This window comes from Misgurnus anguillicaudatus, chromosome 19 (assembly GCF_027580225.2).
Source record: "Misgurnus anguillicaudatus chromosome 19, ASM2758022v2, whole genome shotgun sequence".
In the NCBI taxonomy this organism is placed as follows: domain Eukaryota; kingdom Metazoa; phylum Chordata; class Actinopteri; order Cypriniformes; family Cobitidae; genus Misgurnus; species Misgurnus anguillicaudatus.
In genome coordinates, this window is record NC_073355.2 from 38769275 (window position 1) to 38793574 (window position 24300).

The 24300-nt window shown below is 37.2% G+C and overlaps 1 protein-coding gene and 1 long non-coding RNA gene across 2 annotated transcripts in view; one reads left to right on the plus strand and one right to left on the minus strand.

Annotated features, from left to right (window-relative positions):
• LOC129421288 (uncharacterized) overlaps positions 1-24300 on the plus strand; it is a 34872-nt gene that overhangs the window by 1347 nt on the left and 9225 nt on the right. Inside the window, exons 2-12 of the mRNA XM_073856666.1 lie at positions 207-470; positions 543-815; positions 991-1272; positions 1356-1481; positions 2137-2310; positions 2416-2694; positions 2909-3160; positions 3228-3446; positions 6729-6788; positions 20317-20352; positions 23813-23954. Of these exons, the coding sequence (XP_073712767.1) occupies positions 207-470; positions 543-815; positions 991-1272; positions 1356-1481; positions 2137-2310; positions 2416-2694; positions 2909-3160; positions 3228-3446; positions 6729-6788; positions 20317-20352; positions 23813-23954 (2107 nt within the window). The remainder of the gene's footprint in view (positions 1-206; positions 471-542; positions 816-990; positions 1273-1355; positions 1482-2136; positions 2311-2415; positions 2695-2908; positions 3161-3227; positions 3447-6728; positions 6789-20316; positions 20353-23812; positions 23955-24300) is intronic.
• LOC141351126 (uncharacterized) lies at positions 13407-14463 on the minus strand. Its single transcript, XR_012359357.1, has 2 exons — positions 14033-14463; positions 13407-13824 (listed from the first exon to the last, which is right to left on the minus strand). It is a non-coding gene; the product is annotated as an uncharacterized lncRNA (long non-coding RNA).

Genomic DNA, 24300 nt, shown 5'->3' on the forward strand with positions numbered 1-24300 from the left:
CAACTGGTGGCCCATTACGTTATTAACATTAGATTATAAAATGTTAGCCTCTGTTTATGCTAAAAGGGTGTAGGGGAAGGGAATAGAACATAGTTTGTACGGTATAAAATGCATTACCTCTATGGAATGTCCCCACAAAACATGGATGTGTGTGTGTGTGTGTGTGTATACTAAAGCCCTGATTAAATATTGTATCATCTCTACAGCTTTACCCAGAGCTAAAGTGACCGTAAAACCAAACAAATCTGTGTTCACTAGAGAGACAGTCACTCTGAAGTGTGAGATAGAGGATCAGTACAGTGACTGGAGATATTTGTGGTATACAGACACAACTGGGACTTCAGTGTTTGAGGGAAACATCTTGACCATCAGGTCACCATCAGATCAGGATGAGTTCTGGTGTAGAGGAGAGAAAGATGGACGACCCTCATCCTCACAGGACAGTGATCATGTGACTCTCTCTGTTAAAGGTCAGTAATGACTGTAATAAAGACTCAGAGAGAAGCTTCTTTAGGATCTGAATGTGTTTTATTCTCCTGCAGGATCAAAACCCAAACTCACATCAGATACTGAAGGATCTGTACTGACAGGTAACACAGTGACTCTGAAGTGTCACATTGATCATTGGTCTACTGGATGGAAGTTTTACTGGTACAAACACACACAAAACACTGAGAAGACGACAACAGAAACAAACTCTTCCACAATCCACAGTGTTAAAGTTTCAGATGGAGGTCAGTACTGGTGTAGAGCTGGAAGAGGAAAACCAGACTATTACACAAACTACAGTGATGGACTGTGGATACATGTTAAAGGTGAGAGACAACATGGATCTCAGTCAGGGCAGACACTAACAACCTTTATTGTTTATGAAACTCGCACTAAACATTTAATGCGTTGTATGTCTGTTATTATTCCAAAACAAATTATTTACCACTTCTGTATTGTTTGATGATGGATTTCTTTGTGTTATACATTGTGTTTATACAGAAAATCCTAAACCTGTAGTGAGTGTTTATCCTGACACACAGCTGTTCAGAGGAGAAACTGTTACTCTGAGATGTGACATACAGGATACAGGAGACACTGAGTGGACATACAGCTGGACTGTAGAGAAGACAAATAACAGAAATATAATCACACAATGCAACACACAAGAGTGTAAAATCAACAACATTCAACACACTAACAGTGGTAAATACACCTGTAGAGGAAAGATACGTGAACAAAACACTGAGATGAGTGATGCTGTTACACTGACTGTATCATCAGGTGAGTTTATATGTTTGTTCATTATTATTAGTGTGAAGAGATGAAGTGAAACATGTTATTCATGAGAGATTGATCACTTTCAGATAAACAACAGACAGTTTTAAGTGTTTCTCCACAGCAGTGGTTGACTGAAGGAGATTCAGTGACTCTGATGTGTAAGGTTAGAAGTTCATCTACAGGCTGGACATTCAGCTGGTTCACTGTACAGAGTCTTAACTCAGGTAATATCTCATTCATCTCATACCATCTACATCAACTGGTATTATTCAAAGGTGAAGTTAAAATATAAAATGGGTGAGGATAAAATTGTACATACATATGGTGAGTTATTGTAGGTTTTTGTCTATTTAAGAATGTTGATAGTAATACAATCATCATTTACATTATAAGGGTTAATAAACAATGAAGAGACAATAAACATTTGGTTTTAGACCAAAATAATTTATTAGATAGTGTAGGGCCTTTCAGTTTGTCTTGGGAATGACAGATTCAAGTCCTGTGTGCACCCGCAAGATGAGCACCAACTATTTTGAACTCTGGTATGTCTCCCAGTATATTATGTGAATTGCAATATTTTATGTGCAATATTTTATGTGCAGCTGTGCTGTGGTTCACATTTTGCTTTTACTGATGACATTTGCAACTAGTGAAGTTTGGCCACAAGACCACACATATTTAGTTGTGAATCCTTCAATATATATTGGCCAGTGTTTCAGTTTCATTGTCCAGTCTTTGTACTGTATGCAACTGTAAAATATTATGAAATTATCTCCATTCATTCTATTTCCCCTCCATCTCTTTTACTGTAAAATAAAGACACCATATTAAATGATAATGATTAACCCAAATTTACCCTTTCTACAGTGAATAAAGATGTTGATTATGAGCTGGTGTCAGACAGCATTCGAGGATCTAAAGGCATCTACACAGTGAGTTCAGTGACTGTGAAGCACACAGGAGTTTATATGTGCAGAGCAGAGAGAGGAGATCCAGTCTATCACACAGAGTACAGTAACACACAAACACTGTGGATCACTGGTGAGTTCATCACACACAACTAAACAACAACAATCTCTTACACTCTGTGTCTTATATCATTCATTTATCTCTTATAAAGATGATTTTCTGTCATTTTCTTCTCAGGTGTTTCTCGTTCAGTCTCTCTGATCATCAGACCCAACAGATCTCAACACTTCTCATCTGAATCTCTCTCTCTGAGCTGTGAGGATCACAGTAACTCTACTGGATGGACAGTGAGAAGATACACAGACAAACTGAAATCTTGTTCATCATCAGACACGAGATCTAGAGGAACAAAATCTACATGTACAATCAGATCTCTCAAATCATCTGATACTGGAGTGTACTGGTGTCAGTCTGAATCTGGAGAGAAACTTCATCCTGTTAATATCTCAGTACACAGTAAGTCTACATGACTGTAGTTTATGATTGCTAGGGTTTTCTGCATGTTTGCTAGGGCAGTGCAAGGATGCATACATGCCTGTCACACTCAAGTATATTATTTTCCCCAGTATAGTGTTTCTGCTCCAATGTAACTTTGATTTAATTTAATTTGTAAATCCATTTGATATTATTATAAATTATAAAAATATCATTCATTTCTTCTGTTGTGTAGATGTTGATGTGATTCTGGACAGTCCTGTTCATCCTGTGACTGAAGGAGATAATCTGACTCTACGCTGTTTATATCGAGATAAAAAAGCCTTTAACCTGAGAGCTGAATTTTATAAAGATGGATCAGTGGTGCAGAATCAAACTACAGGAGACATGATGATCATCCCTACAGTCTCAAAGTCACATGAGGGTTTATACTACTGTAAACACACAGAGAGAGGAGAGTCTCCAAAGAGCTGGATCTCAGTCAGAGGTGATCTCTCTCCATAAGCACTGTTGAAATGTTTTTGCACACTTTGTATATGAACTGGTTATAAAAGGATGTATCTCTGCTTTTCCAGCCTCAGGATCTTCATCTCATGGTCTTACTGTTGGTCTGTGTCTTGGACTGAGCGTCATGTTTTTGGTCTTTTTCTTGGGCCTGCTGTGGTGCTACAAAAACAAAAAACTCTCTCAGTGTCCCTCAGCTGTCAGTCAACAGCAGAACATCAGTCAGACATCAGATCAAACACAGACTGAGGACACTCCACTGCAAACTGGTCAGAAATCTACTTTAATAATGACTAACACACACACACGCACGCACACACAGCACGCACGCACACACACACACACACACACACACACACACACACACACACACCATAACAACTGCAACAGGCTAAAAACACTCATACTGTAGCAACACCCTTGCAGATGCCCTCAATAGCCTTGCATTGTGGTGCAGAGTTTACATAGGAAAATATACATTTTTATACAACAGTTCTTTCTGGTTCTCGAATCTGATTGGCTAAGAGGCGTGCAATATTCTACTGATAACGGCACTGTAACCGCTTCACCTTTCCGCCACTTTCGTATCATTCCGCCACCTAGTGAATGGAGGTCCTAAGCAGGCTCATCTCTGAATGGAAAAACACAGACGCCCGTTTTGAATCACTCTCCGTGTGTCTCATTATTTTACTAGCTCATAAATCAGTCTGTGAATCCCCAATCGGAAGTTATTATTCCGTCAAAGATCAGCGCTCTTGGATGTTACGGTAAAGTTAATGGGAGAAATGTCTTGTCACATCGTGTGGACGATTAACAATTGGAAAGAGGAATATAAACACTCGTTTTTTTCTGGATCTATATGTCTTATCAGAACGCGAAAACACAGTGGAACTGCAGGTAAGCACCGCAGCTTTTAAATGTGGACATTGATCATTTACTTTATCATGACTATTAAAACATGTTATGAGATATCGCCACTGATATATTTATAAGCAGCATGCAAAAACATCTCTCTGACGCTTATAAAAAACAGTTTTATATAGTACTGACAAGAACAAAGTTTAATAATAGTAATAATCGAGTGCTCGTATCGCGTTAAGAATATATGAGAAAGCAATAGTAACATTATACAAGTATAGTTTTATTCACTTTTACCTCGCGCCAAAACAATAACAACACAAAAGACACTAAATATGAATAAAAAACAAGTAATAGTTTGATCATGACACCAAATACTGCTGATTTGATCTCCTTTTGACGATCATAAACAAACAACGCCAACATGAGAGCCAGGGAATCCCTTTCAGAGATGTAGCCCAGAGAGGGCGGTGGTCACCGGGGCGAGTGAACACTGATGTCCGCTCATGCTTTGGTTCTCATTCGTACCGAATCTCACTAAGCAAACGTTCAAACAGGCGCTATCTTTACTAATCGACTGCAGATTTAAATATAATACATATACATTCTCGACTGAACTAATCTTAAAACTACACTTTGTGACCAAGAAACGGTAATATAAAGAAACGGCTTTTCCTTCCATTGAGTTGTTATGAGCTTCAAAGCAGCCAAAGTGTTTCCTGTCATTCTGGCCGCCCTCAAATCCGTGGCGGAAGAAGTAGTTCTCAAACAAAGAGGCTTTTAAAATAACTCCGTTGTTGTTTTCTAGTTTTCGTTTTTCAAACGTGTGCCGTCGAACTGTTGTATAAAAGCAATATCGCTCTCGGAGTCGTGTGATATAGCTCTATATCATCACGGCTGTGATTGCCTCCGGCACTCGGCCTCGTGCCTCTGGCCTAATCACAGCCGTGATGATATAGAGCTATATCACACTCCTACTCGAGCGATATTGCTTAAATAAGCATATGAAATATTTATTTAAATTATATATTTTCATTGAATTGTGTTCATATATTGCTAATACATATTCACATATAAATGTGACGAGAAGAGAAAACTCTTAATCATTCTTTATTCTTCATTGTAGACAATGTAAGCGAATCAATTGATCTCAACTATGCTAATATTGAACTGAAACCTACGAAAGAAATGAAGACAAGAGAGAAAGAAAAGAAAGGTAGGCAAGGCAAGTTTGTTTGTAGGGCATATTTTATACACAGGGGTAATTCAAAGTTATGTAAAAATGAGAAAACATATATACTAATAAAATAACAAGTAAAAGAAAATAAATGTGTTCTATAAAGACAGTTTAAAATGTCTTAAAAATAATAAAATATAAATAAAAATGACTCCATTCCAATTTTCGGTTGACAGGTTTAATATTGCTCAGAATTGCTTTTCTTAAAGGTGATCTACAGCTTGCGTAAGGCCTTTTTCAAATGTCAAGTTTGAAACTACCGGTAAACTCTGCTAAGAATAAATAACAACAAAGTCCTTTTAGAGTTTATATCTGATAACAAGCAAAATAAACAAAAAGTAGATTACCTTAGTTCATATTTCATAGCTAAAGCATATAAAAAACGACACTGAGCTAACATTAGGGTACTGTGTAAAATGTGTACTATAATGTATGCAATGTTAACTACAAACCTGCTGCCAAACATCCCTTCACATAGCAGTGATCCATGATCGCTGTCTCCCTGGTCTTTAGGAAACCAAAACATTGGTTATTTTTAATGAGGTATTTATTCCGGACTTCATTTTAGCCACTAGTGAGACCATTTAACAAACAGAGACCAGAAGTAAAGTTCCGACCAGATGTGTCCCTTACGAAAATTAACCATGGTTTTATTGTGGTAAAAGTGTAGTAACCATGGTTTTTTGGTGTATTGATTACTATCAGCAAAACCATGATTTCACTACACTATGGTTTAACTATGGTTTTTGAAAACCATGGTTGTCAAAACCATGGTTATTTTGTGGTTACCATGGTTTTACTACAGTAAGTATGTTTTTTTGGTTTTAACTGTAGTAAAGCCATGGTTAATTTTCGTAAGGGGTAACCACGTCAACGCACGTGCGTCAGATGAAGCCGTCTATACTGTTTTGCTTAAATAACTGAATGACGAATGAGGTGAAATTAGGAAACGTCTGAGAGAAAATCAAGCGTGGGACTTAATTGATTTAAATTGAAAGATATGTGATTGCTTAAAACCCACTGCACTGTAAAAAGGATTAGTGGAATTTGTAAATAAAGTTAGCGTTATCTAAATATGTTTTACAAACAAATACTATTTTGTCTTCCTGCTTCAAAGTGTCAAGTTTATTTCAATGACATGCAGTTTCTTTTGTGCTCAAATACATTCGTAAATTTAAATGGAATTGCTCAAGTAAACTTTGTGTTTTGTCATCGAAATCAATTGGTGAAAACGATGACAAAGGCAAGTAAAAGATACTTACTAACCAAGAAAACATATGCGCATGTGCTCTTCCGAGTTTGACAGAGAAGGGTACCTAATAAAGTGACTGTGTAGCCTACATCTAAAATTTCTGTTTAATTTTTATAACAGGAATTTAAACATTTCCCAGAGTTGAAAAGAACTGGGAAGTGTCTGGTTATTTCTAATAAACTAATTTTCTCTTGTCATTTTTAGGAATTAACAGTGAAAGAGAAAACACTGTATACTCTAAACTGAAGAAGAGAAGAGATCAAGGTGAGATAAATAAATAAATAATAAACAAAACGAAAACAGCATCTTTCAGTATCTAAAGTTAAAATACAATTTGAAAGAATTTCAATTCTTTTAAGTCAATTTTTTTTTCAGATGTCGCTTGAGGAAAAAATATGAGGAGAAAAAAATGGCTGTACGTTTATCAATAATCCAGTAATATGATCAGCCTATACCTTCACATGCATCATCAGAGTAAATGCTTGCTAATCTTTGATTATCTAATAGCATGATAGAGTTTTTTGTTAGGATATTTTTTTTATTAACGTTTCATGTTAGTCTGTGGTGTGCAGCATGTGAGATGAACTGACTTTCAGTCCTGACCTAATATACATGAATAATCTTTTCAGTATTTTCTCATAAATGCACAAATGTCTGAATGCTCTTGTGTCTTGATGCTTTATTCAGCTTAATGGGGTACATAGAATTGCCAGTTGCCCCAAACTGATTTTGTCTCATACTGTACTGTTGTGCATGGTGCAGAAAATCACACGCAAAAAAAAATAAAATGACATAATGCAAAATGCTTTATCTAAGAGGCCAAAATATTGGGATTGGCACATTCCCATTTTAATAACACCAAAAACGTGATCACTTCATGACCCAAAGCCATAAATGGTTAAGCATCGCAATCGTAAAAAAAAGATAGATAGAGGTTTATTATAATTGCAGAACATAGTGCTGTAACATTATTTTGGTAAAAGCAGTTAATGGTAACCATGCGAGTATGCCGAACCTTTGCTATACCTCTGTGTCAATCATCACATTTTCAGTGAGTCTAATACAGACATGGAACCAACATTTAGGGATTCATTCCCACATTTAAATGTGTTTGTCACTTTCAAAACTTTGAAGTGTGTATGGGGCCTTAGTCAAAATGAAATACTAGTTATTTTCATATGAGTGAACTTGTTTATACTGCTGACTCTTCAATAGTTGGTAAGTATCAACAAGACTATAAAAAGTGTTTTTGTTTTCTGATAATCTAACTATTTAGTTGCACATTTTACAGTTTGGTTATTTAATAAAATACAACATGTTATATTTTAATGTATTATGTTAAAAATGCAATACATTAAAGGCTTTGGTTGTATTGAGCAAATGTGTGCGTTTGGATTTTTTTATTGACTTATGACATTTATATTTTAATAACTTTTTTATTGATCCTAAATTGTGAGCTGTTTTCACGCAATAGAAAAAAATTTGTATTACCACTAGACTTAGACTTATTTACTAATTAGCCTTTTCCAGTAATGAACAGTTCACCTTAGTTGATTCTCCTTATAACCATCTTCATGGTATTTCAGTTGCATCTCTTTAATCCGCGATAAAATAGGCGAACGCGATCTCTGTCTCTTGTCGACTGGACTGCGAGATTGGTGTCCGATTTAAAAGCTCATTTTTATTCCCTCACTGCAGCCGTCTGCTCTAGTCTAAATTTCAGGCGAGGCAAGCCGCACCTCAAATTCCTACAGCGATGCGCAGAACGATAAGCCTGTGACATTGAGGTATCGCGCAAGCGAATCCACCGTATGCTTTTAAATCGCTCTCGCGGTACTGTGATGTCATCGATTGGTCTGCGCAGCACAACGTGAAGTCGAACTTCAAATAAACACCACACTGTGGCCTGACGCATCTTTTCTTTTATCTCGCCACATAAGATAACAAATGTTTACTCTTGTACCAGACCAGTCCATACGAATACAACTGAGGGATTGTTTTCTTGATTGATCTTGACTGAATTAATGGCTGCTGAAACTAAGGCTTTACCATCACAGGTAAATACTGAGATATGAAACCGTTATTTTAGACGATTTGTAATGTTTTTGGCTAGTTGTGGTCAAGCAGATGTTTTTCCAACTATGTTTCGTAACACTCTAAGGTAATTTTGTCACGTGTAGACGCTGTAGGTCGCTTTTTGTTTTTGTTTGTTATGAATGTATAAAATCTTATAAAGAAAATCAGTGTATGCGGTTAAACAGAATGAGATGACATCATTGTGGTTTTGGTTCACTTTCACTTCAGCTCTGTGTTATTAAATAGCAGCGTGTGAGAAACAGCAATAACAACGTGCATTGTATTTGCAGCATAAAGTTACAAATATGAGGACAGGAGAAAAGATGAAAAATAAGGTACCCGCGGAGTCTAAAAAGTCTTGAAAAAGTATTGAATTTCATTTCACCATAAGGCCTTAAAGGGTATTGAATTTCACCTCAAAGTCTTGATTTTTTCACGGAGGTCTTAATTTTTCAAATGATCAATAGATTTATATGTTGTTAATTCAGACACAAAACTCGCGTGCACGAAAACCACGCGCGACCGATAGATACGAGCGCAGAACACTATTCATGTGCGGAAAAGCACAGCGCGCAAAACACTGTGTTCACTATGGGAAGCCGAACTACTCAAAAGAAGGACGAAAATGCGCCACTCGATTGATCCGCGCTGCGCGGACCAATTATATGCGCGGCCCAATGGACAGAGCCGCGCGACTGTCTGGATAGCGCAGAGATGAGTTGTTTACTTGCGCCACCCGATGGATAGCGCAGCGCGGACCAGTTTCATCCGAGCAGCGCAGATCAATTTGGACAGCGCTGCTCGGACCACAAACCTGCGCGAACCACTGGGAAGCGCAGCGGGACTCTGATGGAGTAATTTACCCACAATTCTCTGCTAGTGGGACAAAACAGTATTACTGTCAAAATATTATTAAAGATTAAAAAATAAAAGTGTCATTATTCGACTGTTTATTTATTGGCAGGCAACTTGTGCGAATTCCACTCCCTCTCTCATAGAAGCAACTTAAACCATTTTGCAAGATGTAAACAACGCTGGTCCAGAAACACTTCCTGTTTCAGTTTGTAACTGTTTTCTTTATTTCACATATATCTAAAGATGTTTGTTTAACTTTTTGATTCAGTTCTATATTTTCTGTTGGTTGTTGTATTTTATCCCAACGTTAGTGTTAAAAAACTGAAAGAGCTTCGACTAGTGTTGTTTACGACTTGCAAAATGGTTTATATAGCAGTGCTTGGTTATTGAGAAAACAGTTGAGGTATTAACAAATACAGCTTCTGTCACTTTATCAGTGCGGGACTACCAATCTCACTTGCAAACGCATTTCCTGATATGTCAAGAAAAGCAGCTGGCACTACCAGAAAAATATCTGCACAACAATTGCATAATGCTATAATGTCATTATTAAGTAATTAAAAAATATTACAAAAATAAAATAATAAAATAATGTAACTGCAATGCATAAAGTATACAAATGACGAAGCAAAGCAGCATCAGAAGTGTCTTTAAACGGACGTGGCTCAGAACAACATATAAGATTATAAATATAAAACGAGCACTCAATCTAGATAAAAAAAATCGCTGATCATTGCCCTTAATATTGTAATCATTTACAACAGAATAACAGAATAGTAGAATTCGTTCATATCTTTAACAAAGACCAATCAAGCTGATAAGTAGATGCTGTTTTAACTTATGCATTAGTAAATTAAGTTGTCTTGTGGCAAAATAAACAAAATGGTTATTAAATCGGAAATTAATTGTATACTAGCGGAGAATTGTGGGTAAATCGAGTCTATTCCATCAGAGTCGCGCTGTGCTTCCCAGTGGGTCGTGCAAGTTTGTGGTCCGAGCAGCGCTGTCCAAATTGATCCGCGCTGCTCGGATGAAACTGGTCCGCGCTGCGCTATCCATCGGGTGGCGCAAGTAAACAACTCATCTCTGCGCTATCCAGACAGTTGCGCGGCTCTGTCCATTGGGCCGCGCATATAATTGGTCCGCGCAGCGCGGATCAATCGAGTGGCGTATTTTCGTCCTTCTTTTGAGGAGTTCGGCTTCCCATACATACGCAGCTGCACAACACGCACTTGCTCGATCAAGTTGACTTTGGGACTGTGGGGGCGGGACAATGGCGGGTGTGCTCGCGGGTGTGCTCGCACCTGTGATCGGTTGTTTGATTTAATCAATGACACACACAATCTTCGGTAACACTTTAGAATACAAATCCATTATTAATGAATAACTACACAGGAACAAATGAGTAATTAACTAACACAAAACTCTGATTAACGAACTGGTAAGTAATAACACCCAGATGAATGTGGAAGTTCACTATTAACTTATCAGTTACTACTATTTTTTTCATACTTCCCAAAGAACTAATGAGAAGTTTCATAATTCATGCAAAACTAAACGATAACTAATATAGGACAAATGACTAACACTACATTAACACATTTACTACTGTAAACTAATACACAAAACTGTTTATATTATCAATAGGTAAAAGCAGACTTGTTCTCATTGAATCATTAAAAGACTACTGGAACTTATAGATTCATCAACCATCCAAATGCCTATACAGTGATTTTTTTCTTACCTGTTAAAAAATATGTTTTATGTATGGCTTCAAGCTCATATGTGAATAGTCTGTGAATGGTTAAGATTATCCCCTTTAAGATTAGCTTTCCATTAACTACTATATGAATAACGGTAACCCGCTGGTAATGACTCAAGTGTTATTACATCATTCTAAAGTAATTACAAATTTTTGGGATCAGTATTCTAAAGTGAAGATCATGGTAACCCGCTAGTAATGACTCAAGTGTTACTACATCATTCTAAAGTAATTACCAATTTTTGGGATCAGTATTCTAAAGTGAAGATCATGGTAACCCGCTAGTAATGACTCAAGTGTTACTACATCATTCTAAAGTAATTACACATTTTTGGGATCAGTATTCTAAAGTGAAGATCATGGTAACCCGCTAGTAATGACTCAAGTGTTACTACATCATTCTAAAGTAATTACTAATTTTTGGGATCAGTATTCTAAAGTGAAGATCATGGAAACCCGCTAGTAATGACTCAAGTGTTACTACATCATTCTAAAGTAATTACTAGTGTGTTACCGTGATCTTCACTTTAGAACACTGATTCAAATCATACATAAAACAATGATTATAAAATTATTATCAAAAAATATATATGTGTTTGGCAGACTGTACAATGCACTACTTAATATTCCGGTAATCAGGGCTGGACTGGGACAAAAAATTGGCCCTGGCATTTTGGCCCAGACCGGCCCACTACATAGGATCACAAATCTTTGTGCAACCTTGACTATAACTCCATATAATTATTAAGTAGAAAAGTATAAGAGCTGACACATGGCATTACAAAAATGTAAGCGCTGTAAAAGGCTTTGCAGGTTTTAAAAATAATAGTATAAGCCAGTGAGTGCACAATGTTGTGCACCTTATGATAACACTGAGACAAGATAAATGTTACAATGACAAGCCCCATTACAGTGTGTGCAGAAAATTTTGATCACTTTTTTTCTGAACACCTTTTACCAATTCCAAACAAAAGTAATTTTAATAACCAACATTAATTTTGTATATATATTTTCCTTTCATCCTATTGTATGCCCTTGCTGCCCGAATCAGGATTTCTTGTATAATGGTCATACCTCAATTTTGCAATTTCCATGCATGGCATCTTTCTTATGGACATAAATAATGAATGTCCAGTGTGTGTTAAACATTTTTGGCCCATTTTAAATGTAAAAGAAAATGTGCCTAATAATTCTGCACACTTGAATATAAGGTGCTTTTTTCTCCAGTCAGCCATCATTAACAATAATGATTTACTTATAAATGCTTTATTTACAAAATTAATGGTAGTTATTAAAATGTATTTGGTTTGGAATTAGTAAAATATGTTTGATAAAAACTGTGATCAAAAGTTTGATGTAATAATTCTGCCCACACTGTATTTTATAGCAGTGTAATCACTGTCATGTTGCAAACAGCCATTGATCTATCACTTGTGTTTTTGAGTGTGTTTTATTAAGAGGATATCTAACAACAGTGTTTTAAAAGCAGTTCTGCTTACCGCATGTCAACTCGCTTCTCAGTCATCTCTTATTTTGACAGACGCACACTGACGCTGCATGCTTCATAAAATGCCCTAAAAGTTGTTATTGGGCTAGCCAAATGTCAAATCAAAAAGAACCAATGGCTGCTGATTAGGTGTCTCCTGGGCCGGTCTGTCCGGAAAAAAAACATCTAACGCTAACTTTTTTGGAAAATGCAGTACATTGCCACCGTGCCTTTTAGCGCCATTAATGAATTACATTAAAACAAAGAAAGAAAGCAACGGGCTGCGTTGCGCGATGAACGAGTGTTATGGGCTGGTCAGACAAAAATAGTGCGAGATGTATGATACGTCTGTATGATACTCGCGCTCTGTTTCTTGTGTCAGATAGATCATCGCTCTCTGTTTCCATCTGACACAAGAAACAGAAGGGGAGGGGTGGAGCTTGTTAAGAGATGATTGGGCCAGCCCAGTGTCAGTATGGAAAATGAACCAATGGGCCGCTGTCCATGCTTTATGAGGCCGGTCGTTGGCCAATTAAAAAAAAATATATATCATATTATATTCATCGGCCCCCAAGGACGTCGGCCCACCGGGCATTTGCCGGTATGCCAGATTACCAGTCCAGCCCTGCCGGTAATAATCACCTTAGGGCAAATAACCAATGCCCAGGGACCATGAGGACAGTAAAGAGCCAGAGTCACAATGTACAATTTCTCAAGTGTATCAGTGTATTTTAAATATGAATCATTGAGCATAATAAAGCATTCAAATAAATGAACAAAACAAAGTGTAATCCTGCATAACAACAATAACAATAATACAGAAATAACAAAGTTAGATAAAAAACTATTAATTGGAGATCTGGTAATGAATAATGAAAAGCAATATAATGATTAATAGCAAAGTCCCAATAGTTTCAGGGAATGTCTACTTGATGTAACCCGTCGAGTTGAAATAGAGATGCTCATCAGTATGGTGGAAATCCTCACGTGTAGAGTTGAACAGGTGTACCTCAGACGTGTTGCTTTAACAATGAGCAGATTGGAGTTCATTGCGATGATATTCTGTTGTTGCTCGTGACATCCGGGATTTTTATGTATGTCGGTGTGTGTGTAATGTGGTTCTAGAATAAAACAAAGCGCCATTTGTAAGAGAATCGTTACTTTATAATATTGCTCTTAAAAGGTTAAACATGTGAGACACACATCTGATGTATAAATATATAAAACATTGCAGCTATGTTATCCAATTGGAATAAATACTTACAACAATATACCCAACAATACTTCAGATAATAAGATAAGACCGAATAATAAGCAAGAGTGACTTACAATCTTTATTGAGGCACACCATTGAGACTCGTCATATATCCGCAAACTCGGATGCAATAATACACCATCTGTAGTCCATCCAACCCGAAAACTTCTCTTCGCTCATCACTCTGTTATTTATTCGCCGGTTATGCCATCAATCTGTGATATTATAAACTTTAGAAAGACAGCACATGTACCTTCCTCCGTTGCCACAGCGGATCTCGCGTTATTTCTCTCAGAACGCGCGAGTCTCGATACTTCAGCATAACCACGCCTACCAGGCGCAACCAATACCGAAGCGACAATGGATTAAAAATAGGAAAAAGCAGTAGAGTAACCAATACGTGATAATCCACGAAAACAGGAATTCATTATAGGATCACGAAAAAAATAATTAAAAAAATACGTGACTATATCACGAAACTTTGTGAGACTGGGTAGTCTTTTGCACACACTGTATGTATGTATGTATGTATGGAATTTAGATGGTTGATGAATCTATAAGTTCCAGTAGTCTTTAAATGAGAACAAGTCTGCTATTACGTAAGGAATAATTGACGACGGGCCATTGAATTATAAGAAAATAATGCACACCAAGGTGGTAATGCGGCACGACGCGAAGCGGAGTGCCGTTACACCGCAGGTGTGCATTATTTTCAAATAATTCAAAGGACCGGAGTCAATTATTCCGCTTATACCACGGTTACCACAAACATTGCTCTGGTGCCTACTTTTAAGACATTTGAAAAGTTAGGTGTGCGGTTTACAGAAAAATAATCAACACCCATAGAACACTTCTCAGCCAATCAGAATGCAGCATTCAACAGACCCGTGGTATAACTATTGATAATGTAAACAGTCTTGTGTATTTGTTTACAGTGTTGAACGTGTTAATGTAGTGTTAGTCATTGGTCCTCCATAAGTTGTCGTTTAGTTTGCATGAATTATAAAACTTCTCAGTAGTTCTTTGGGAAGTATGAAAAAATGGTGGTTATTGATTGGTTGGTGGTGAACTGCCGCGTTCATCTGTTTGCTATTGCGTACCAGTTTGTTGATCAGAGTTTCTTGTTGGTAAACAGTAATTACTAGATTGTTAATACTGCATTGCTGATTTGTTCCTGTGTAGTTATTCATTAACAATGGATCCGTAATCTAAAGTGTTACCCAATCTTCTGTTCCACAATGTCTCTAGTAAAACTAGTTAGAGAAGACACGTTTTAATATGATCATTATGTCGGAGAAGGTAATTTATATGTTAAACAATAGTCTTGTGTGATCCATGCAATAATAAGCTGCAAACAATAATTAATTTTTAAGCTATTATATATTTTTTACTGTTTAATTAGATAATATCATCTTGCAATATATACTATTAGGGGTGTGCATTGGCACTGCCCTCACAATTCGATTCAATTACGATTCACCAGGTAACGATTCAATTAATTTCGATTCTACGATGCATTGCGATGCATCAGAATTCTACTGTACACAACAAGGGCTTACTATTGAACTTTTTAATCAGTCAATAGTAAAGTCAAGTGCAACTTTTCTCAACAAAAACGGAAACTTAGCAGCTTTAAGACAATGACAATTATATATCTGAGATGAGAATTTTACACACGACGTAAGTCTTGTCTAGTTTCCCATTAACTTCATAGAATCCGAAATGTGCCCATATGTCCACTTTCCATGGGAAAGGGTGCATTTTTATTTACCCGTCTATCACAGTCATCTCCCTCCGCCTCATCAATCTTGATTGTTGATGTTATGCCCCCGGAAGTAATTGAAACTTCACAACTTAACCCTTGTGCCTTGTTCCAATTCACTATACCCTTTCGTGTTGTTAGCGGCCAAAAATGGCCACTAAATTAAACGGCTGTAAAAATGTATCAGATTAATATTTTTTTAAATTTTTTTTGCATAAATCTGTTAATCAACCTCAGTACTGATCAAAACTACCAAATGTTTCCAAAAATTTCATGATTTTAACTCTTTAATTGCCAAGCTCATAAGTGATGCCACTGATTTGAGAAAAAAAAAAAAATCACTGATTTTCAATATAAAAAGGGATTGTGGACTGGATTTTTTTTCACCCTTTTCACAGTCTTGGGCATGCCAAAGATTGATAAAAACATTGGCTTTGATGCATTTTTAGTTTTTGTGCAGCATCAGATTTAATTTTTTTTTTCTCCCTCATTTATTGTTTGTGGCCATTTTTTCCCCATTGACTTCCATTATAACAACATTTTTTGATTGCAGAGCCATGACACCTTATTACCATGCATTCTTGATTCTTTGTGGCTTGTCCTTTTGCAAAGAGGTCAAATTTGTCATTTTTACTGTTGATCACCATGTGGCACCATTAACCCTTTAGTAGCCTGTGCAAAAAAACAGAGCTTAATTTCTGGTTTGTACATTGAGTTATATGGACTATAACACCATAGTGTGTGTGTGTGTGTGTGTGTGTGTGTGTGTGTGTGTGTGTGTGTGTGTGTGTGTGTGTGTGTGTGTGTGTGTGTGTGTGTGTAGGGTTAGTGTTAGTATTGAGGAGAGAGCCCCTCCCTCGCGCACCAGTTAGTGCTGCACTGGTGAGAGGGATTTTGTCTCCTGTAGCTGTCCCTCTAGACACAAATCCACAGACACCAGCAGGCACCAGCAGCACAGGAGTGAAGAGGGGAGCATGCAAGTGGTGTACAGAACAAAAAAAGAACAGTCAGCACTTGTATCCGTTGTGGTAGACACACTTGCAGAGAGCACCAGGTAATATGCTGCAAGTCCTGCTGAAAAGACTGAACACACACACGTACACATATACACACTAAAAATTAGTTTGATTGTTTAGTTCTCCATCCATCCTCTACTCTTGCTTCATTGTTCAGTTTATTTGAAGTTGTTTTTGCATTTTGGTTCATAATAAATGTTGTTCATAAATCTGATGCAGAGAAGATTTTTCACAGATTTTTTCACACAGACGCACAAACATGCAAGCACGCACGCACGTACGCACGCACACACACACACACACACACACACACACACACACACACACACACACACACACTCTCTCTCTCTCTCTCTCTCTCTCTCTCTCTATCTCTCTAATATGCTGTTATACTCCATATAACTCAATGTACAAGCCAGAATTTAAGCTCTGTTTTTTTGCACAGGCTACTAAAGGGTTAATGGTGCCACTTGGTGATCAACAGTAAAAATGACAAATTTTACCTCTTTGCAAAAGGTAAAACCACAAAGAATCAAGAATGGATGGTAATAAGGTGTCATGGCTCTGCAATCAAAAAATGTTGTTATAATGGAAGTCAATGGGGAAAAAATGGCCATAAACAATAAATGAGGGAGAAAAAAATTAAAGCTGATGCTGCACAAAAACTAAAAATGCATCAAAGCCAATGGTTTTACCAATCTTTGACATGCCCAAGACTGTAAAAAAGGTAAAGGAAAATCCAGTCCACATTCACTTTTTATATTGAAAATCAGTCATTTTGTGTGTTTCCCAAATCAGTGACACTACTTATAAACTTGGCAATGAAAGAGTTAAAATCATGGAATTTTTGCAGACATTTGGTGGTTTTGATCGGTGCTGAGGTTGATTAACAGATTTATGCAAAAAAAAATTGGAAGGGAAATTCATCCGATGGATTTTTGCAGCGGTTTGGTTTGGTGGCCTTTTTTGGCCGCTAACAACACGTACGGGTAGTAAATTTGCCCACGGTATATTAAGTTTTTGAAAAATTTCAAAGCATTTTCTTAAAATATGTGTAAATATAAGATTTGTCACCAAAAATCATTCCATTTGCTGAAACACAGAGAAAGTTGTGGCCAAATTAAGACAAAAAAATTGCAAAAATGGCCAAAAATGGCCCCAACAACACATAAGGGTTAATTGTCCACTCGAGGCCAGAAAATAAACAGTGACATAATCAATTATGGCACTTTGCTGCATTGATGCTGAATCGTGCATGCGGGCATTGTGATGCATTGCCGAATCGATTATTCCCAGATAGCAAATTTGTTCCGGGCCTTTTATGGCGCAAACACTGTTCTTAGTTTTGGCAATCATACTGCCAGGAATGCAGGGGCATAACAGGCCCAAACAGTTTTGCCAAAAGCATGCCAGAAAGCTGCCAGAAAAGTGCCAATGCCTTACCAGACAACAGCCAGAAGACCCTAAATTGGCCCATATTCATGCCATGCAACACGCTTTACCTCAGGGCGTGGTTCAGGTACTGAGGATGAGAATTGTCCGACTTCGTTTAAAATGGCGCAGCAGCAAGGTCAAAGGGTAATCACAAATGTTTTAATAAGTTCGTTTTTTCATACTTAAATATCATGTATTCGTTTTTTTATTATTTCAAGTTAATTACGCTCAGGCCCTACCTTTACATACATTTTAAATACAATTTCATTCAAATTAATTTATTATTAAATTAAATTGTGTAACTTCGTCTAATTTCATAAAGTTATGACAAAGACAACCTTATCCATATATATATATTGCAAAATCCCGGGAGTTAAATTAACACTGCTCAGTGTTAAAAAAGTAACACCGGAGAGTTAAAAGCTACAATCTGTGACTTTATCCTCTCTATCACCATCTCTGTTTGAAACATAAAATTGCATTTTACATCTTACTTGTAGAGTCATTTTCTTAACTTAGTTTTAGATGTTGGCTGTTTCATTTAAAGCCACCTTGACTTATGAGTGTTTTTTCAAATGAGCCGGCTTGCAACAAGTCAGTTATTGAAATAACTAGCCGCAACCGATTAGCATCTAAATAAACAACATTACTCGCCATAGAACAACGTTGTGTACTTCATCATCAGCCACACCAATGAGATGCTCCCGTTAAACGTTTGTTTGAAGCATATCTCTACACTTTGTAACACCTACAAGCAATTCAGGAGAACCGAACTTTTTGACTCCACTTACTACCTCAAGCAAAACTCTTGGACGTCTTTTAGAGAGTCTATGCCGCGAACTTTGCATATTTTTTAGAATCCAATGTTTAGCTGATCATGATAACTGCTCCAAGTGAACACGACTGCTTCTCTTTCTCAATGGAACGTTAGAGCTTTGTTTTCCAGGGACCGAAACTAATCGCGACACTCGCGTCTCATGGAAATTTGCGGTTTATTTCAACCAATCAAATCAAAACGACTTCGACATTCTCACAGGGTTTCCAGAAAAGTGTCAAAAAACATTAGACGTTTAGCTAACAGTCTGTGGGCGTGACGTCTGAGGCTGAGACTATAATTATAGTAGTAAAAATAGTAATTATTTGAGGTATATTACGTTTTTTACAATTATTTATTCTACCCGAATGGGTGCGATGTAGGTATTAAATTTCATTTGAAGTGGTATTAAAAAGGTCTTAAAAAGCCTTGAATTTAGGTTTGACAATCCTGTGGGTACCCTGGTTAAATAAATTATACAAATAAAAGTATTATGTGGTTATGGTGACAAACCAATGATGTTTAAAACAAACAGTTGCATGCTGTGTGATAAAGAGAAAAAAAAACATTTTATAGGAAACAAAATTTAATGTTACATTTTACCAAACATGTTACATGTTGTCCCATTATAGTATAAAATGCATTTATGTCTTTCTTCTGACTTTATGTTCCTAAAGGTTTTTCTGTAATTTTCATTGTTTTGGAAGTCTCAGTTTGTTTAAGTGTCAGTCATCAGTAGATCAGTATGGAGTTGATTTCGCTCTATAGTTCTCTGTGAGTATTATCTTCTCTCTATGGATTTGACTACACATCAATTACTGTCACATTGTCTACAGGATCAAGAGATTTACTGCTCCTCTATTTCTCTGTATTATGTTATCAGACATCTCAATACTATATCAGTGAAATTTGAATATTATCAGTATTAGTTTACATTGGTGCTCATGGTTATCTGGTTATCATGGCTCCGTTAACCCCTGCTGGTAAAGATCAGAGACCAGCTAGACTGTATTACTTCTATCACTGTGAGAAGGTTGTTTTATTCCTTTATTTGTTTGTTTTATTTGTGTTTAAACTGTAATGCTGGTTTTACAGACAAGACATAAGGACTAAAACACGTTTGAGCTTCTGAAAATATCTTGTACTGACAGATCTTAAAATATGCCACCAGGGTATTGATTTGTCTCCAGATACACACCAGTAACGTCTTTTTCTAAGGCATGTTTATAAAAGATACTTAAACATCTTAATTTAACTAAGGCCTAATCCTGGCTTTAGCTAATCCTTGTCTGTGAAACAATGCCAATATGTTTTTCTCTTTGTTCTTTACAGTGCTGATTTCAAACATCCACTCTGAACAAACTGAAGGTAATAATAATAAGATGGGATTTTTTTATCTGTAAATTGTTGATTGGATTGTAAGCAGTGGGTGTTGCTCTATAGACCCCTTCACAGTTCACGTCACACGCATGTCGGGGTCAGAAAAGTCATTACAGCAGATTAAGTTGCGTATTATTTGGTATCGTCAAAAATGCCTACTTGCCTCGTGGGCTGTGAAAATCGCACCAGGTGTTTCGTTAAGTTTTTCGGGATTCCTGCAGAATCTCAAAAACAAAAAATACAACATCTGGCTGCAAGCAATTAAACGTGCAGACTGGGACAATGCAAAGATCAAAGAGGCTTGTGTTTGTAGTGCTCACTTCATTTCAGATAAGTCATCATTTTTCAGCCCTGTTTGATTAAACTAGAAAGCCTAAATGGTATGAACAGTTTGACCTCATGCTGCGCGCGCACCCGATAGTCATTCAATGTTTACAAACCTTGAAGGGGTCTATACTGAACGCGAATGTGATTGGCTCAGCTGCAGTGCAGAGAGTCAAAAGAAAGATGTGTGCATTTGACTGGGAAAGCAATGCCTGGCACTCTTGGGGCAGTACAGATGTGAAGCTACAGGATAGGTTCATTCAAAAAGATGCTAGATTTAAACAAAAAAGGACCGCCGGTGCAGCACAGATGTCTGTATAAAAATAATTTAATAAAGGTAACTTTCATTGTTGTGCACCTTTATTAAATTATTTTTATACAGACATCTGTGCTGCACCGGCGATCCTTTTTTGTCTATGTTGTTTCATCCTTCTCTGGTTGCACTGGATTGTTTTGGATTACAGAAGCGCAGATTACTCTTCCTTTCTTTAGATGCTAGATTTGTTGTTAGTGCTTTTTGTAAAAAAGAAAAAAACATTCACTAAATCTAGCATAAAGTCTAACAATAGCTAGCTTAGCTACTTTTGTTACATTTTTTCTAAGGGCTAAACATCTGTGTTTTTTAGCAGATAATATTCATTAGTGTCAGTGTAATTGTTTCAGGTAGGCAAGGCAAGACAAGGTGGCAGATCCAACTGCAGTTTTTAAAGGTTTTCTTAATAAATCCAAAACAGGAACAAGGAACACATGGCGAGAACATCAAACATGACCCACAAACACAGGCAATGAACAGACAGGGTATTTAAAGCGACACCATGTAATTTTTCCAACCTTCATAGTAAATTTTCAAGACCCTTGTGATAGTACATCGACTTTAAATAGGTTGAATGACATGTCTACCATAGCCTGACGGGGTCTGTATCACTTTTAGTCGTATTTTAAAACTTAGGGTTTCTGGTAGTAACCAGAGCACAAAAAAACTACAAAATTCGACTGCTTTACGGCATACGGCACTTCCTCCACACAATTTGTTTTTAACGTGATTTTTCCTGGAGGCTACTTAAGGAGTGTAGAGAGCAGTTTCTATTGACTCTGTGGCACTGTGATAGTGTCATGGACCTATGACACGGGCGATCCGGGTTCGATTCCCCTTTAAGGCAATTTTTTAATATAAACTCACGATCTTGATTCATACATAAATGCGATCTTCTTTATAAATGACGGCGATTATCTTGCATATAGTTCCCTGTATTCAGATGCTGTGTTCACGTATTTACCTTTCTTTTAATGTGTCTATGGTATTTACATTACAATCCAGGATAGCAGTCAAACTTGCTCAAACTCACACAGTGTAAAACCAAACCCTATTCATTCACCAATCAGATCCGAGCGTTTCTCTCTTCTCTCTTCCTCATTTGCTGCGTTTCGCTGTCACTCGCGTGACGTATTACAAAGCGGCAGACCTAAACTCTTTGCCTAAACACATCGGTTTATTGGATTTGGAGCGACAATTTTCACACAAAAGAGAGGAAAAACGAGCGCCATTGCGGAAAATCCTGGTGGCGAGGGAGAGAGAGACGATGCAACAATATTTGTTTGGAAAAAGGCAAGGAAATACTTCTGGTCGTTTCTCAATTGGAAGGCTGCAGCCTCCGGAGGTCAAATATTCAGGCTGAATACGTCATCAAGCCTGGTTTATTAAGGTAAACTGAGCATTACATTCGCAAGTCATAAGCATACTGCAACAATTTACGATTAACTAAGTATAATAGTCAACTTTATAATTGTTAATATTGTGAAATAAGACAGTCTTGATGACGTATGCAGCTTAGAAATACGACATCCGGAGGCTGCAACCTTCAGATTGAGAAATGGCTTCTGCCACGACGAGTTCTTCATCAGAAAGTTGTAACATGACTGCGTTTCTCCCTGTTGTCTAAAAAGGTTGATCGTTTAGCGTTTTAAATGTTTAGTTTTTAGTTTAGTTTTAAGGTTGGCCAGTTCCTTTCCTTTGCGACAGTGCTGCGGCGCTTGTGGCCTCAAGGGGCGCTAGGCATGAAAAATACATGTCTAGCACCCCCTAGTGGCCAAAAAGTTCCATGGTGTGCCTTTAAACCCTACAAGAACCAATCACAGAACAGACACAATGAATCACTATGGGAACAGTGAGTGGAGTATGAATAAATGTCAATGGCAACAAACAAGGGGGCGGAGCAACACAGGAACATGTGTGGACGAGATTTTTTTCCTCCAAAAAAATCCCGTCCACACAAGCTCGGTTTAAAAGAAATCTCTGTCCACATGAAAAAGCAAAAACACGCTATCAAGCACTGTCAAAAGCATGCCACATCAGCAGGCGGTGATATAACCTTCTGACGTCAAACACAGCGGATAAAGGCGCACACTCTGTGAAATAAAAATGCACTAATGATGATTTGCCAGTTGCAGTAACAAACAAAAAACTAACAACTCCCAATGATTTTGTATTGACAGGTATAACACCAACTCTGACTGTGCAGCCACAGACGTCTGTGTTCATTGGAGACACAGTTACTCTGATCTGTGAGGTTCATCAGTCCACTGGATGGGAGTTTATCTTTATCACACCATCAAACACTGAATCCACTGAAACTACAGGAACTAAAACAATCAGATCTGTGCAAGTCTCTGATGGAGGAGAGTACAAGTGCAGAGCTGGAAGAGGAAACCCTCAGGTTTACACACAATACAGTGAACCAATAACAGTGAGAGTACAGGGTAAGTATTTATACTCACTTTATTTTTTCACTGGATGAGTGGAAATTATAGTTATAGACCATAAATCTTTCACTTTAAGAATCAATTAGTCAACTGCTTAAACTTTCAGATACAGCATATATTCTTCTGCAAGCAGTAACCAATTATACTGTAGCTCATCTCAATCTAAATCTTTGGTATAAACTCACATTCTACCAATGCCACCACCCAAAACACCTGGATAACCTTAACATTCTCTAAACAACCTGATAACCTGGAGTTATATGGTTTATCTCAGATATACAAATGCACTAATGATGATTTAGCAGTAACAGTAACAAAATCTTGTTAAAAACTTTAACAACTCTTAATGATTTTATATTGACAGATGTAACACCAACTCTGACTGTGCAGCCACAGACGTCTGTGTTCATTGGAGACACAGTTACTCTGATCTGTGAGGTTCATCAGTCCACTGGATGGGAGTTTATCTTTATAAACCCTTCAAACACTGAATCCACTGAAACTACAGGAACTAAAACAATCACATCTGTGGGCGTCCCTGATGGAGGAGAGTACAAGTGCAGAGCTGGAAGAGGAAAACTTCAGGTTTACACACAAGACAGTGAATCAATAACAGTGACAGTAAATGGTAAGTATTTACACTCACATAATACACTTTGTTCTAAAAACAATTCAATTCAATTCAATTTTATTTATATAGCGCTTTTCACAATTTGAGATTGTTTCAATGCAGCTTTACAATAATAGAAGCAGTGGAAAGCATAGAAAAACGACAGATAGCACAACATAATACACGATAGCAAAAGCAGCTAAATTTGCTGCGGCTATGAATCAACATTATAAGCGTGCGTA